General features: G+C 43.7%; 1 protein-coding gene across 5 annotated transcripts in view; it reads right to left on the reverse strand.

Moving 5' to 3' along the window:
- Positions 1-834: 834 nt before the first annotated feature.
- The window catches only part of ppp1r9alb (protein phosphatase 1 regulatory subunit 9A-like B), a 32179-nt gene continuing 18612 nt past the window's right edge, over positions 835-14401 (reverse strand). For 2 of the 5 annotated variants that reach the window (XM_072657063.1, XM_072657064.1), the window contains exons 11-20: positions 13598-13733; positions 12144-12301; positions 11118-11454; positions 10716-10773; positions 10474-10545; positions 9474-9687; positions 8273-8317; positions 7257-7373; positions 3733-3921; positions 835-2969 (exon numbers count right to left, since the gene is read on the reverse strand). In XM_072657063.1, the coding sequence (XP_072513164.1) occupies positions 2811-2969; positions 3733-3921; positions 7257-7373; positions 8273-8317; positions 9474-9687; positions 10474-10545; positions 10716-10773; positions 11118-11454; positions 12144-12301; positions 13598-13733 (1485 nt within the window). In that variant the 3' untranslated portion in view covers positions 835-2810. The remainder of the gene's footprint in view (positions 2970-3732; positions 3922-7256; positions 7374-8272; positions 8318-9473; positions 9688-10473; positions 10546-10715; positions 10774-11117; positions 11455-12143; positions 12302-13597; positions 13734-14401) is intronic. The other 3 variants (XM_072657066.1, XM_072657065.1, XM_072657067.1) reach the window with 3 other exon arrangements.

The following is a 14401-nucleotide window of genomic DNA, read 5'->3' on the forward strand; positions in this document are numbered from 1 at the left end:
TTCATGGTTTTGGAGCTGTAGCCCCTCGCTAAGCTAGCCTTACTGACTAGCTGCTGAGCTCCAGACACACCACACTATACCAATCACTCTAGTCCTTGGGTGAGACTCCTAATGTTGTAGTCGGGGTTCACCCACCCCTTAAACAAGAAGGATGTTATTAGCAGATGATGCCATAAATGTGGATAAAGGCTGGAGAAATGTGAGCATGGATGGAATATGGTGCTTGGACCCCTTAAGATTACCACTAGATGTAGTTGGTAGTTGCATCACCACTGCCTTACAGATGCTGTACTGGCGTTTGATTTCTCTGCCCGGTCAAACACACCACACTACACCAATCACTCTAGTCATTGGGTGAGAAAGGGGCAGTGGTGGCAAAGGGGCAGCGGTTAGAGCACCCAGATATCGATAACAGGGTTGTGGGTTCGATTCCTGGGCTTGGCCCAGCTGCCACTGTTGGGCCCTTGAGCAAGGCCCTTTACCCTCTCTGCTCCCCGGGCGCTGGAGTTGGCTGCCCACCGGTCTGGGTGTGTGTGTACTCACTGCCCCTAGTTCACTAGTGTGTGTGAGTGTGTGTTCACTACCACAGATGGGTTAAATGCGGAGGACACATTTCGCTGTGCAGTGTACACTGTACAGTGACAAATACCTGCACCTTTAATGTTCTAGATATAGGAGGTGAAATTCTAAGGCGCTCTGACAAATGCCATGATGCCATGAAAATTGGTGGATGGCTGCTGAAAATACATAAAAATAAAAAATAAAGTAAAAATACAAATTTTCTACATATGAAAAAAGACAAAAAAGGCAGGGTTTGGTTTGTTAGACATTTTTATTCACATTTCTTACAGTCAAAGATCTCATTCATAAACACCAGTGATGAATTTCAATTATTGGCCTTTTCCAGCTTATAAAAAGTGTGGCAGAGTAATAATCAGACAGATGAAAGATTACAGTCCAGCATGTATTTGCTATAAAAGAAAAAAAAAGCCACCACGTTTTACTGTGTTCAGACTGCAGTCATAGTAATTCTATTTAAAATGACCCTTTTCTTACAACTGCGTTCTCAAAATGGTCCTATTTCCCTTTATCTGACATTTTCCAGCAGAACAGCAACACCACACAATGACCACACACTGGCCAACCATGAATGGAAGGACAATGTTACTGATTAGCATTGCCCGTAGCATCTTCTCTGATTAAACAACATAAACAAACGGAAGAAAACGTGTTAGGCAGTTCATGTAAAATACTATTTATTTATTTATTACACACTTAAAACTGACACCGGCTGCCGCTCACGGCAATAAAAGACATCAACGACCTCTCTTTCCCACCACAATTACATATACAGCGCTCGTTTATGAAAATATGTACACCTGGCAATAAAAAAATATTTAAAAAGTACAGTAGCGGAGGTGAAGCACACACTTATAAGTGCACACTTCATTCGTGCTTGCTTGGAAAATGCTAGCTTGTGCTTTATAGCGCATTCTCTCAGTACGGATAAAAGTGATCGTTGTGGTCAGCAGGAGCGTCTAGGCTAAAGTGCAGAGCGTGCACTAGCAGCGAGGTCAGGGCATGCTAACAAATGGATGAAAGTTAGTCAAGAGCTTGACCAAACATGCTAACATGGCCAACATTGAATGGAAGGAAAGCTAGCAGTTACCAGTTAGCATTGCTGCATTTGCCTTATGCTAAATAGTGGCTGCTATTCACTTTCATTCAGAGTCTGCAAAATTAATAGCTAGCTTTCTGACTGTGCTAAAAGTTTTCCTTTGGGACAGGGATGGAATGGAATTGGCAGTACATCCCCGAACAATCTGGGATTAGCTATTCCATGTTTATAGTTATAACTGGGAAATACAGATCCCAGATCAGCATTTTAACCCCAAAACAAATCCTAAACATCAGCTCTAATGAAAGATGAATGGACACATGTAGTGCTATATTGGTCAGTACACGTACACTGCTGCCCTCTAGTGTATAGAAATGGTAAGTGCTACTGGTAAGTCTGGTCTTAGCATTTTCATTGGGAAGAAGGTGGGGGGGGGGTCTCAAAAATCTAATAATCGGCTCGGTAATACATTAAGCTAGTCTTTTCATTGTAAAAATCAGTAGAATTGAATTTTCCAAACTCCACCCACTCAACGATCATGCTCTTTTGTAGCAACTGTTGCTAGACTGGACTAGTTTAGCACAAATCTCATTCAACCAAATGAGAAATGGTACAAACAAATGACCTTTGTGTGTGTTAGGCCTCCAGTAAAGTGAGCAAGCATTAGCATGTGGCTAATTTAGCATGTGGCCTAGTTTTAACGTTATATCTCAACACAGTCCAGCATGCTAGCCTAGCATTATTAACCGGAATCTCTGCAGCGCGTCAGTTTCTCATTAGGTTCAATGGGATTACTGCCAACGTCATGCAAGCCTGACCACCTAGCTACAGCAGCTTCGGAGGAACACATTTCTGTGAGCTGAGCACGGACAGGTCAATCAAACCAGACCCGAACCTTGAGTTCAGAGGCGCAAAACAAACACCCTAGAGTATAAAAAAAAAAAAAAAAAATACTACAAGCAAGCTCATTAAAACTGAAGAGAACGTGCCAGAAGAATCCATCTGAAGTGACTTCAAGGCAACGGTCAGTGTTTTTATTATGAAGTCCAGCTTAGCTGTTTTCACTCGTCCCGTCAACTCCGCAGATCTACGACCCATACGGATTCACTAACGACGGGGAATCTGCCCATCCTGCTGGAAAGATCCGTGTTGTTTCTGAGAATGCTGCGAGGTGTCCGTTGCCATGGCAACTTCAGCAGGCCGATTCAGGTTTGGCTGGCCTCCCGCCGCTCCGCTCCACCTCCTTCTCTTTCTTCGCTCGCTGCTTCTCCAGCTTCTCCTGTGCCTTCTTCATGTCTCGCAACTTCCTCTTTATAGTGGCACGGTCTCGGTGGCTTGAGACCCCCAGCTCCTAGTGAAGTGAAGTGATACACATGTAACTGCAATTAAAGCAACAGTCTGCAGGAAACAAAACCCCCTCACTGACCCCAAATGTAGCTGACCACCTGGTGTCTGAGGCCCGTTTCTTTAGTTGGACACTATTAACACGGGGGTAACGGTGCCCAAAAGTCACAGCTTAGCATGGCATGTTGCTAACAGGGGTCCCAAACTTTTTCATGGCCCACCCATACTTTTTTAAATTATATAATAAATGATAATAATAAAATAATAACCCTTTGTTCTGTATTCAGCACTAATCTGCAGAAGAACCCATTAATACAGTCCAGTAACATTTAGACGTAACAACACTCTCTCTACCACTGGACAATCATAATACTGTGAAGCTATAGAGAACCTGAGCTGGTCAGATGATTATTACGGTCAGTACTGGTTTCACTGGTGTCTTACTGGTTAATTACCAGTCACTGCAGACAAAAGGGAATTGATTGTGACCGCAGTTGAGAAGCAGGGAGTTCCCAGTGCAGCAAAGTTGTTTATCTGCTCCAGAGAGTCCTATTCTATTCTACTGGCACTACTTTTTGACAGGGACTAGACAAGCTGTGTGTGTGTGTGTGTGTGTGTGTGTGTGTGTGTGTGTGTGTGTGTGTGTGTATTTGCACGTGTCAGCAATAGGTGTAACTTAAAGCAGATGAATACCATGTATTAGAAGGGGTGTCCACAAACATTTGGACATACCGTGCCTTTACGAGGATGGACAAACTGATTTCAGTTACCTTGAGTTTACTACTGTCCAACTCCATAAGCCGCTTGCCATCCACGCCCTTTGCAGTGAACTCTGCTATGTATTGGTCCATGTTCATGCCCATCAACCAGTGACACACTTGTACGTTGGTCCACTCTGGAAGGGGGCGGTTTTGCCAGACATGTTGCTTCAAGACGGGAGCAGGTTCATCATCCAGCGTCTGAATAAGAACACAGCCATGAGGGCACCGTCACACACAGCAGGACACTCTGTATTACTATGGTATAGCTGTTAGTTGCTTAGCTGTTGCTAGGTGGTTGCTAATGTGTTGCTAGGCAGTTGCTAAGATGTTGCTATTGCATAGCTGTCGGTTGCTAAGGTGTTGCAATGGCATAGCTGTTGGTTACTAAGCCATTGCTAGGTGCTTGCTAAGTTGTTGCTATGGCATATCTGTTGCTTGCTAAGCCATTGCTAGGTGGTTGCTAAGTTGTTGCAATGGCATAGCTGTTGGTTGCTAAGCTTTTGCTAGGAGGTCACTAAGTTGTTGCTATGACATAGCTGTTGCTTGCTAAGCCATTGCTAGGCGCTTGCAAAGTTGTTGCTATGGCATAGCTGTTGGTTGCTAAGCTTTTGCTAGGTGGTCACTAAGGCGTTGCTATGGCACAGCTGTTGGTTGCCAAGTCATTGCTAGGTGGTCGCTAAGGTGTTGCTATGGCTTAGCTGTTGCTATGGCTTAGCTGTTGGTTGCTAAGCCATTGCTAGGTGGTCGCTAAGGTGTTGCAATGGCATAGCTGTTGGTTGCTAAGGTGTTGCTAGGTGCTTGCTAAGGTGCTTGCTAACAACTTAGCAAGCACCTAGCAACACCTTAGCTCATTGCTAAGATGTTGCAATGGCATAGCTGTTGGTTGCTAAGGTGTTGCTAGGTGCTTGCTAAGGTGCTTGCTAACAACTTAGCAATGAGCTAAGGTGTTGCTAGGTGCTTGCTAAGATGTTGCAATGGCATAGCTGTTGGTTGCTAAGGTGTTGCTAGGTGCTTGCTAAGGTGCTTGCTAACAACATAGCAATGAGCTAAGGTGTTGCTAGGTGCTTGCTAAGATGTTGCAATGGCATAGCTGTTGGTTGCTAAGGTGTTGCTAGGTTGTTGCTAAGTTGTGGCAATAGCATAGCTGTTGGTTGCTAAGGTGTTGCTATGACATGACACATTTTAAACTCAGGGTTTTAGTCTGCTTTAAGAAACAGCTCCCTCACACCCTCCAAAGCTCAACAACACTCACCTCTAATAACCCAGAGAGCGTGAATTATTAACCCCTGTTCAGGAGGAATAACCCGAGTCCTGCTAATAAACAAACCATAGAGGAGTAACTTTAAACCCAAGACCCTAAATCACAATCTCTGAACCTGAGACCAAGATATCTATGAACCCCAACCCTGAAGTCTGAGTGAGGAACCCTAGACTATGAATGCCACACCCTATATCGGAATCCCCAAACTCCAGACTAAGACACCAGATGATACGCCCTGACCAAGACCCCTAAAACCTGTGTCAAACCCCTAACCCTACATCATTTACAGCCTCCAAACCCCACATTAAAACCAGAGGTCTAATATGAATACTGCATCGTCAGTGCCAGGCTGACCTTTGCTGAACCTTCTCCAAAAGTCGACGCAATCCAGGTGTAATCAGCTTATCCTAAACATGAAGTAAACTGATAAACAGAGAGAGTAGAAGTTCTTATTGGAATCTTATTCAGGAGTCAGTTTTAAGAAGCGAGCAGCAGCAGATGTGTGGAGACGAGTCTGCAGACGAGCTTCAGTAAAAGCGTCTGAAAACAGAGACCTTCCAGTTCAGCTAAAAATCAGCTTCAGAAATGCTGAAATCATGTCACTGCAGTTCCACAAAAAACAGCTACTAGGACAGAGAAGAGTATATTCAGAAACCAGGCCAGAGAGAGAGAGAGAGAGAGAGAGAGAGAGAGAGAGCGAGAGAGCGAGAGAGCGAGAGAGCGAGTGAGAGAAAGGAGGTAGCTTTTACACACACTATCAGCATTTTGAATAACAGGTCAAAGGTGGTGGATGAATGGTGAAACGATCACTAACGTAAAGCTATTCGGCTTCAGATCACTCTGTAGATCCATCAGTGTGCAGAACCCTTTTAACCAGACATTCAAGCATCCAAATGGTTCTTGTCGTGCTCATGGTTCTATATAGAACCATTGCTTTTACTACAAAACTAAAATACACACTATACAAACCTGATCTCAGCAGTGTATAACCACTCACACACCCACACACACACAAACATGTAACCATTTAAGCTGTTTCTAACATGCTCTACAAGGCAGATTCTCAACCCCGTCAGGTGATCAGCACTGCAGAGCGCTGAGAGTCTGGATCCACACACTGCTCAAACACTCAGAATCACTCGGCATAATGATGACTTTCTAAACACGTCGCAAGACAATGCAGATTTAGACATTACAAAACAGATCTCAGCTGAATTCAGTATTTCTAATTAACATATTTCTAATATGTTAATAAGTTAAGTTATTCTACAGTTTGAATTATTGTGAACTTTCATACTTGAATAACTTCACATTTATCTGTAAATATTCAAGTTCTTTGAGATTGGTAAGAAAATCATCTTTTTTTATTTTATTATAATTTTTTTTTTAATTTAGTTTTATGTAGTGAAAAAATTTACTCAGCTGACATAATTTTGCTCGTTTCATGAAATAATTAAATAATGAAAAAAAAGTTTATTCAAGAAACATTCTAGAAATAAGAGAATTTATTTTTTTTCTAGAAACAACGCAGAGAATTTCGTTTTTTTGCAGAAAAAGCAAACTTTCTTTTTTTTCTAGAAACATAGAATTTACCTTTTTTTCTGAATACAACAGAGAATTTATTTTTAGATTGCTTTTTTCTAATATCATTTTTGTTGGAAAGTGAATTTTGCTTTTTTTTTTTAAATAAAATGTTTAAAGAAAAAAAAAAAAAAACGATTTAGCCTTTTTTTTTTTTGCAAAAGTAACAGTTGCTGCTTTGCTTTTGTAAAAGTAACAGTTGCTATTGCTGCTTTGCTTTTTTCCCTCTTAAAGCAAAGGGTTTTTTTTTTTTTTTTAAGAAAGAGTTTTTTTTTCTATGAATGACACTGATGAAGTGTTTTTTTTTTTTCTTTTTAAGTGATTTTTTAGTAATAATAACTTACCAGAAGAGAAGCAACCTCTTCATTACAAATGCTATTTAGGATCATATTAACTGCAAAGAAGCACATTTTAATATTTTTCTTTTGTAAAGTGAGAGTGTAGAGTTTTCTACATGTATTATATACAAAAATTCTATTTTTATAATCTTTTTGTAAAGTAGAATGTTTTCTACATGTATCCACAATCACACGGGTCAGTTATTCTGAACTTCTGAACAGTGGTGTGTGCTGTATTTACTGGGGCTGGACGGCAGTGAGGACCAGGTGGAGAGTCTTTTTTTGCAGGACATGCATTTCCACTACTGACTAAAGGTCATGCGGCAGAGACTGTGACCACTCCGGTCACTCACCTCGCAGGAGGAGAAGGTGAGGTTGAGGGAGCGCCCTCGAGCACGAGGGTCACTCAGTAAAGCTGCCAGCGCAGAGCGAGGGCTGCTGGCCGTCGACTCGTCGGTCGCAGATAAACTCTGCAGCGGGCCGAACAAACACGTACACACACACACACACACACACACACACACACACACACACATAATTTCCAGATGGGTTTATGCAAGCATTTGAATAAAGAAAAAGGTAAAAGGCTGTTGTAGTCCTAAATATCAGGAGCATGTATTTATTTATTTCCTAATTGTTTCCTAAATTGTCTAGTTCCACCCACCTAGCGTGGTCACCGCCCATACCTCTAAATCGGGAGGGTTACAGGTACAGCTAGTCTGTGCTATTGCCAAAACCTAAAAAGAGGCAGTGCATCACACTTGGAGGTGACCACCAACACTGCCAGTTAAGCTGTTAAGCTAACAGACATCCGCTAACAGACACCCACACTGGCTAGCATCCTGCTATACAATGGGAGGAGAAGGAGGCTCATCCTACCCACCCAGAGAGAGAGAGCGAGGGGCCAATTAACTTCTCTGGGGCTCAAGACCACAAGGGTTGAACTCACAAAGCTGATGATGGGTCCAGCGCTTTGACAGTTGAGCCACCCGGAAGCCCTATTAGCAGCATCCCAACAGCCTATGAAGTTACTAATCAGTGTTACGCAGTGTTATTAAACTCATAAGAAACACTACGGTTACAGATGAAGTAGACACATGCGCATGACAACAAATGGTAATGCTAACTGCATAATGCTAACTGGCCTCTGCTTTACTTGCCTGTACTAGCGTTCCTCTTTAGAAGTTGATGACGCTAGAGCTAGGACTGCAATGCTCACACAAAGTTGACCCCACGGTTCGTCAGCTATAGACTCTAAATGTACCACCTAGTAGAGTTTCCAGCGACTGGTGAATGGGACGGGTGTGTTAGTGAGCTACCGTCTACTGAAGGTAAAAATTCTACATCAACAGCAAATTCCATACTGTACCAAATCTAAGGAATGTGAGAGGCGAGAGGACCAGGACAGGTTGATCTGTTCCAAAGAAAAGTTCATGAGAGAAAGACACACACAGGAAGTGGTCTTGAATGGTGTCTTTTTTTTACACACACACACACACACACACACACACACACACACACACACACACACACACACACACACACACACACACACATACACATACACATACACATACACATACACATACACATACACATACACATACACATACACACACATACACATACACATACACATACACATACACATACACATACACACATACACATACACACATACACACATACACACATACACACATACACACATACATATATGACCAGTTTGCTTGATCCCCAGTTAAGCTACCAAAGAGACAGAGTTTAAGGGTGTGGTCACGCTTGTCTAGTCTACTCCCAGGACGGATTCTGGGCTTGTATGTGGGGAATGTGTTTTTTTTTATATAGGAGAAAGTCTTTGAACTCTGCATCCCACAATTCCACAGTTTCTTTTGACATCAAAGGGGTGGGATTGCTCCTAGCTTTAGTACAGCTTCATCATGGTTATGAACAGTGCTGAACTTTAAAAGGTGGGTGTTGGCAGGGCTGGGTTCGGCTGATGCGGCCTGGGGCTTGTGGGTTGAGGCTTGGGCCCTGGGTCCTAAAGGTGAAACCTAAGGCAAACCCTGGTGGGCTATAGCGTGGGGCGGGAAGGGAGTTGGAGGTTGTTCTGGAGAGCTACGCTAACCCTAGAGCTGACCAGGCCAGCTAGGAGAGTAAGGGGGGGGGGGGGGGGGGTGTCCCACGTGAACAAGGGATAGATGGAATTTATAGGATGTTAGATTAGGGGAGGAGGGGCTTCAGGCATGTTCCTCCTCCCAAAATGTAGGTCTGCATTACCAAAAACACGTAGTTACAGTAGTAGGGTACAGCGTAGGGTATAACTGGCCTTCAGGCTTTCTGACATTGGGCAACAAGCTGGAATGGACAAAAGGCTAAGAGTACAATGACCAAGTAAACATAAAGATGACGGGGGGGTCATAACGGGGTCATGGTGTAGTTTTCAGATTCTCTACAACGGGTCTTTCTTAAATGAGCCCCTAAGTTGTCCAGCATTTTAGAAGTACAGACTATAAGCCTTAATACAGTAAATCCTCAGTTAGGCATATAGCATATCTCTCTTTTCTCACCTTAATTCTTCGTTCCTGACGATCCTCTGGGTGTCCCTCTGAAGGAGTTTGAGGCAGGCTGTAGCTGGACACAGACTGCTCTTTGTCTCGCTCCCTCTCTCTTTCTCTCTCTCGGTCTCCAAACCAGGAGAAAGGCATGCAGGACGGGATGGAGGACACGGAGTCTGAGGGAGAGACGTTTCTGCTTGACTCGTCCACCAGATCCACAGAACCCCTGCGGTTCCAGAAAAGCAGTGTAGACTTCAATCATAGACATTATTACTTTACCTAGAAATGCTAGTGTTGGGGGGTAGGGGGTTATCATGAGGAATATTAGCATTATGGGGCTAAAAGTACAATGCATGTCCAAACGTTTGTGGACACTCTGTTATCAGTGAATGTAGCTGGATTAAGGTGCACCCACTGCTAAAACAGGGGTTCATATACAGACACATCTTGTATAACTTGCACAGAAAAAGTACTGCTAATTAAATGACATGCTATGGAGCAGCCTCACATGATCTTAAGGTCACCACGCCCAATGGCAAGCGTCATATGTCCTTTGGAGTGGTGGAGCTCCATCCGGTCCCTCTGGGACAAGCTATTCATTAATGAATGGTGGTTGGTGTGGCACAACAGATAACACCACTACCTGCCAGTGAGCTATCATACCATGTGTGAGACTGGGGTTCGATTCCCAGTCTGAATGACCCGTGTGCTGCACTACAGCAATAAGAGTCCTTGGGCAAGACTCCTAACACTACACTAGCTCTCCTCTGTAATATGAGTAACCTTGTAAGTCGCTCTGGATAAGAGCGTCAGCTAAATGCCATATATGTGTGCATGTTTTCAAAACTGTGTCAGCAATGGGTGCAACTTAAAGTAGTTAATTCAGTACATTGAAGTACATTTATTAGAAGGGGTGTCCACAAACATTTGGACATACTGTGTAGCATGTTCTACACACTATGTAATTGCCAAATTAAAGTGTTAAAAATGCGTTAAGAAGCTGCTTAATTACCTGCTCCCTAATGAGCTCTGTAGAGTGTCTTTCTCTTGTTTTCGGCCTTTCCCACCTGATCTCCGAAGACCTCTACACAACAGCAGCAGCAGCAAAGAGAGGGTTCAAATAAATAGCATATAAATGAGATACAGGGAGTGTGTATGTGTGTATATATATATATATATATATATATATATATATATATATATATATATATATATATATATATATATAGGCATACAGGAACAGTCAGGTCTTACCCAAAATCTGGAAATCTTCTTTTAGACCTTCTTGTTGTTGAACTGTCGCTCTCCTCATCTGTGAGAAATGGTTTGTATGTACGGTTAGTGGTTTCAATTAATGATTTATTCACTATTCATTAATGAATGGTGGTTGGTGTGGCACAACAGATAACACCACTACCTGCCAGTGAGCTCCCATACCATGTTGGAGACTGGGGTTCGATTCCCAATCTGAATAACCTGTGTGCTGCGCTACACCAATAAGAGTCCTTGGGCAAGACTCCTAACACTACACTAGCGCTCCTCTGTAATATGAGTAACCTTGTAAGTCGCTCTGGATAAGAGCGTCAGCTAAATGCCATATATGTGAATGGAAATGAATTAGTGAATTAACGAGTTAACAATAAATCAATCCCACACCTTTGCTCTTCCTGCTCTGGCTGCTCTCCTTCTTTTTGTACCTCCTGTTGCGGAGATTGTGCAGCAGGCTGGAGGAGGACTGGCTGGAGGTGGGAGAGTGAGGTGTGGAGGAGTCTTTAGGAGGAGAGAGGCTGGATCTGGTGCTGCCTCCGCCTTGAGGGGTGTGGCTCTGTAGGGAGGGAGAACTGGACATATCTCCTCCTTTCCCTTCTCCTCCTCCTTCACCAGACCTCAGTTGGCCCTCAGACTGTAGGGAAGGGACTGGTATGGAGAGGCTCTCTAGGTAGGAGTGTCTTCGGTTAGTTTCAGTACTGTTATCGCTAATACCTTCTTGGTCCTGTGAATGAATGAAAGAGTGAGGGAATGGACAGAAGAGGTTATTTCAATTCATAATGACAGAAACTGGATAGATTAGATTGGATATGTTCCGGAGACAGACATAAAACAGGACAGACAGGACAGAAAGAGATGAGACAGGACAGGAAAAGGACAGGACAGGAAAAGTGACAGAACAGAGATGTCAGAAAGAAACATAGATGAGACAGAAAAGACAGACGAACAGAACAAAGAGACATAGACCGGACAGAAAGAGAGAAGATAGACAGACAATAGACAAACAGAACAGAAAAAGACAGGGCAGACAGAAGACGGAAAGAGACGAGAAAGGACAGAACAGAGAGACAGGACAGAAAGATGTACAGATAAATAGGCATGACAGAAAGAGACAAGACAGAAACTGGATAGATTAGATAGGATATGTTCGGGAGACAGACAGATGGACAGACAGGACAGAAAGATGAGACAGGATCAAAAGAGACAGGACAGGACAGAGATGACAGAAAGAAAAAGGACAGACAAAGATGAGACGGAAAAGAAAGACGAACAGAACAAAGAGACAGAGGGCGGAAAGAGACGAGAAGGGACAGAACAGAGAGACAGGACAGAAAGAGACAAGACAGGATGGACAGACAGAGACAAACAGAGACAAGACAGGACAGACATGAGTGGACAGACGAACAGACAGACCTGTGGTCGAATGGAAGACTGTGTGCTCTTGGCTGACTCTCGGAGTTTGTTTCGAGACGGCCTCTTGCGCTGGACTCCCTGAGTCAGCCTGGCTTTGGCTCTGTACGCACTGCAGTCTAGACGATCCGTCTGTGGCACCGCCTCACCCAAATCTGCGTCTGAGAAGTGACACGCTAGAGTTATTCCAACAGTGAACGAGTCATTATGTCCAGCACTATCAGAGCAGCTGGTGGATCACAGAGGCTTCTTAATAATGTAAAGGATCAAGACTGAGAGGGGCAGGATCACTTGGCCATGCTGGGAAAAAAATCCAAAAGATCAGCAGCCAGCGGCAATTCCCAACTCTGGCCATGAAGGATCCCTTTGCCCTGCTCCAAACACACCCGATCCAGCTAAAAGGCTTAATTAGCAAACCCTTCCTCATTTAAATAGTGTTTTAGAGCAGGGGCTGGGATCCACTGAGGTAGAGCATCACCAAATCCTGCCAATACATCTGAATTTCAGCAGTTCTGCAAAGGATAGTGGGCTCGAATTCCTCCACAGCAAAGGGAAAGGCTGATTAACTTGGTAGCAGTTATTGCAGATAAAGATCACGCAACAAACATTCGGACATTCGAAGGGGGAAATAGCTTTAACAGCAGTGATTTGCATGTTGAATAACTTCAAGCAGGTGTCCCAATACTTTTGTCAATATAGAGTATTTCGAATAAAGCATTTATTGTTTTTCTGAAATCAAGGGAATGAAAAAAAGTTTCTCCTGCTTTTGTTGGAGTAACATTCTCTACTGTCCAGAGAAGAAGGCTTTCTACTAGGTTTTGGAGGAGCATTGCTGTGAGGATTTGATTGCATTTAGCAACCAGAGCATTATAGAGGTCAAAATGTTGGATGATCACCACCCCACCACCTCATCCTAAAATTATTAGATGGAGCACCAACCATCATTCCAGAGAACATACATCCACTGCTTCACAGCTCAATGCTGGGGGGCTTTATATACCCCTTTAGCCCACGCCTGGCATTAGGCAGCATGGTGCCAATAGGTTTGTGTTGATCTGCTCCAGATTCTCCCATTCTATTGGCAGTACTTCTCTACAGGGACTAGACAAGCTGATGCACATCTGCATCCGCAATGGGTGCAACTTAAAGTAGCTAAATGCATTCATTAAAAGGGGTGTCCACAAACATTTGGACCAATAGCGTGTGTCCAAGGTTACACGTTTGTCTGAAGATGCAATAAATCATGCTAATATCACTATGGTCATCAACCGGGGTCAGCTTTAACCCAATTAAGTAATTATGTGGGTCAGTGCAGGGCATAGGTGTGCTGACGGGTCAACGAAGGATTGGATCAGATCAGATCATTGTAATATCGTCACTGTCGCAAAAAAGTAGCATCTCCAAAATGTTGCAGGGTTGACAGTCAATGACAGCGGAAATATATAAGGTAATGGTACCGTAGAGGTGGTCATCTGAAGTCTGTCCGTTTCTGTCGGAGGATCCTGACGTGGGGCTGCTGTGCTGGCTCTCTCCTGCAGGGCTGCACGAATCCTCGGGATGGTCGGAACTCGCTCGACCCTCCAAAACTGCGATCTGATAAGCCATGAACAGACAAACATTCAGACGAGAAAGACTCCGAACGAGCGACTGCTGTTGAAAGGACAGGAAGCCGAATTTAAAGTTTCACCCTGTGGTTTTGGATCTGTAGGCCTCTCGCTAAGCTAGCTTTGCCCTAACTAGCTCACCTAACTACAGCTCCACCGAGTATCAGACAGCCCAGAGCAGCTGCTGTTGACTAAGTGTCTGAGAGAGTGAAGTCTAGCGACTGACGTTGGGAGGAACAGAAAGGTGAAACGAGAGTTCTGCTGTGTTTGGACTCGTGGCCGGCTATCTAGACTTAAATAAGTTTTAAATAAACACCACAACACAGGCCGTGTTCCAGCTACCCGAGGCTCAGATCACACAGGTTTAGAGGATAAAGCCTCAAATCTGAGAGTCCAGTGAAAGGTCTTAGGAGTTTGTGCCCGTTTTCAGGCGCCCTCCATGACCTCACCAATGAGGGAGCTCTCACAGCGCCCCCACCCTGCAGCTTTTTTTAAATGCACATTTGGGGATAGGCTTATTTAGCTGTGTACGGTGTTCTGATTTGACATCAGAATTTTGAAATATCGTCAACATTTTTACATTCCGTGGTCTATGGTTTTACCAGAGGCTTGGGTGGTATAACGGTAATACCGTAAGCGGTAATTCTTCTTGGATGG

Source organism: Salminus brasiliensis, chromosome 15 (assembly GCF_030463535.1).
Source record: "Salminus brasiliensis chromosome 15, fSalBra1.hap2, whole genome shotgun sequence".
In the NCBI taxonomy this organism is placed as follows: domain Eukaryota; kingdom Metazoa; phylum Chordata; class Actinopteri; order Characiformes; family Bryconidae; genus Salminus; species Salminus brasiliensis.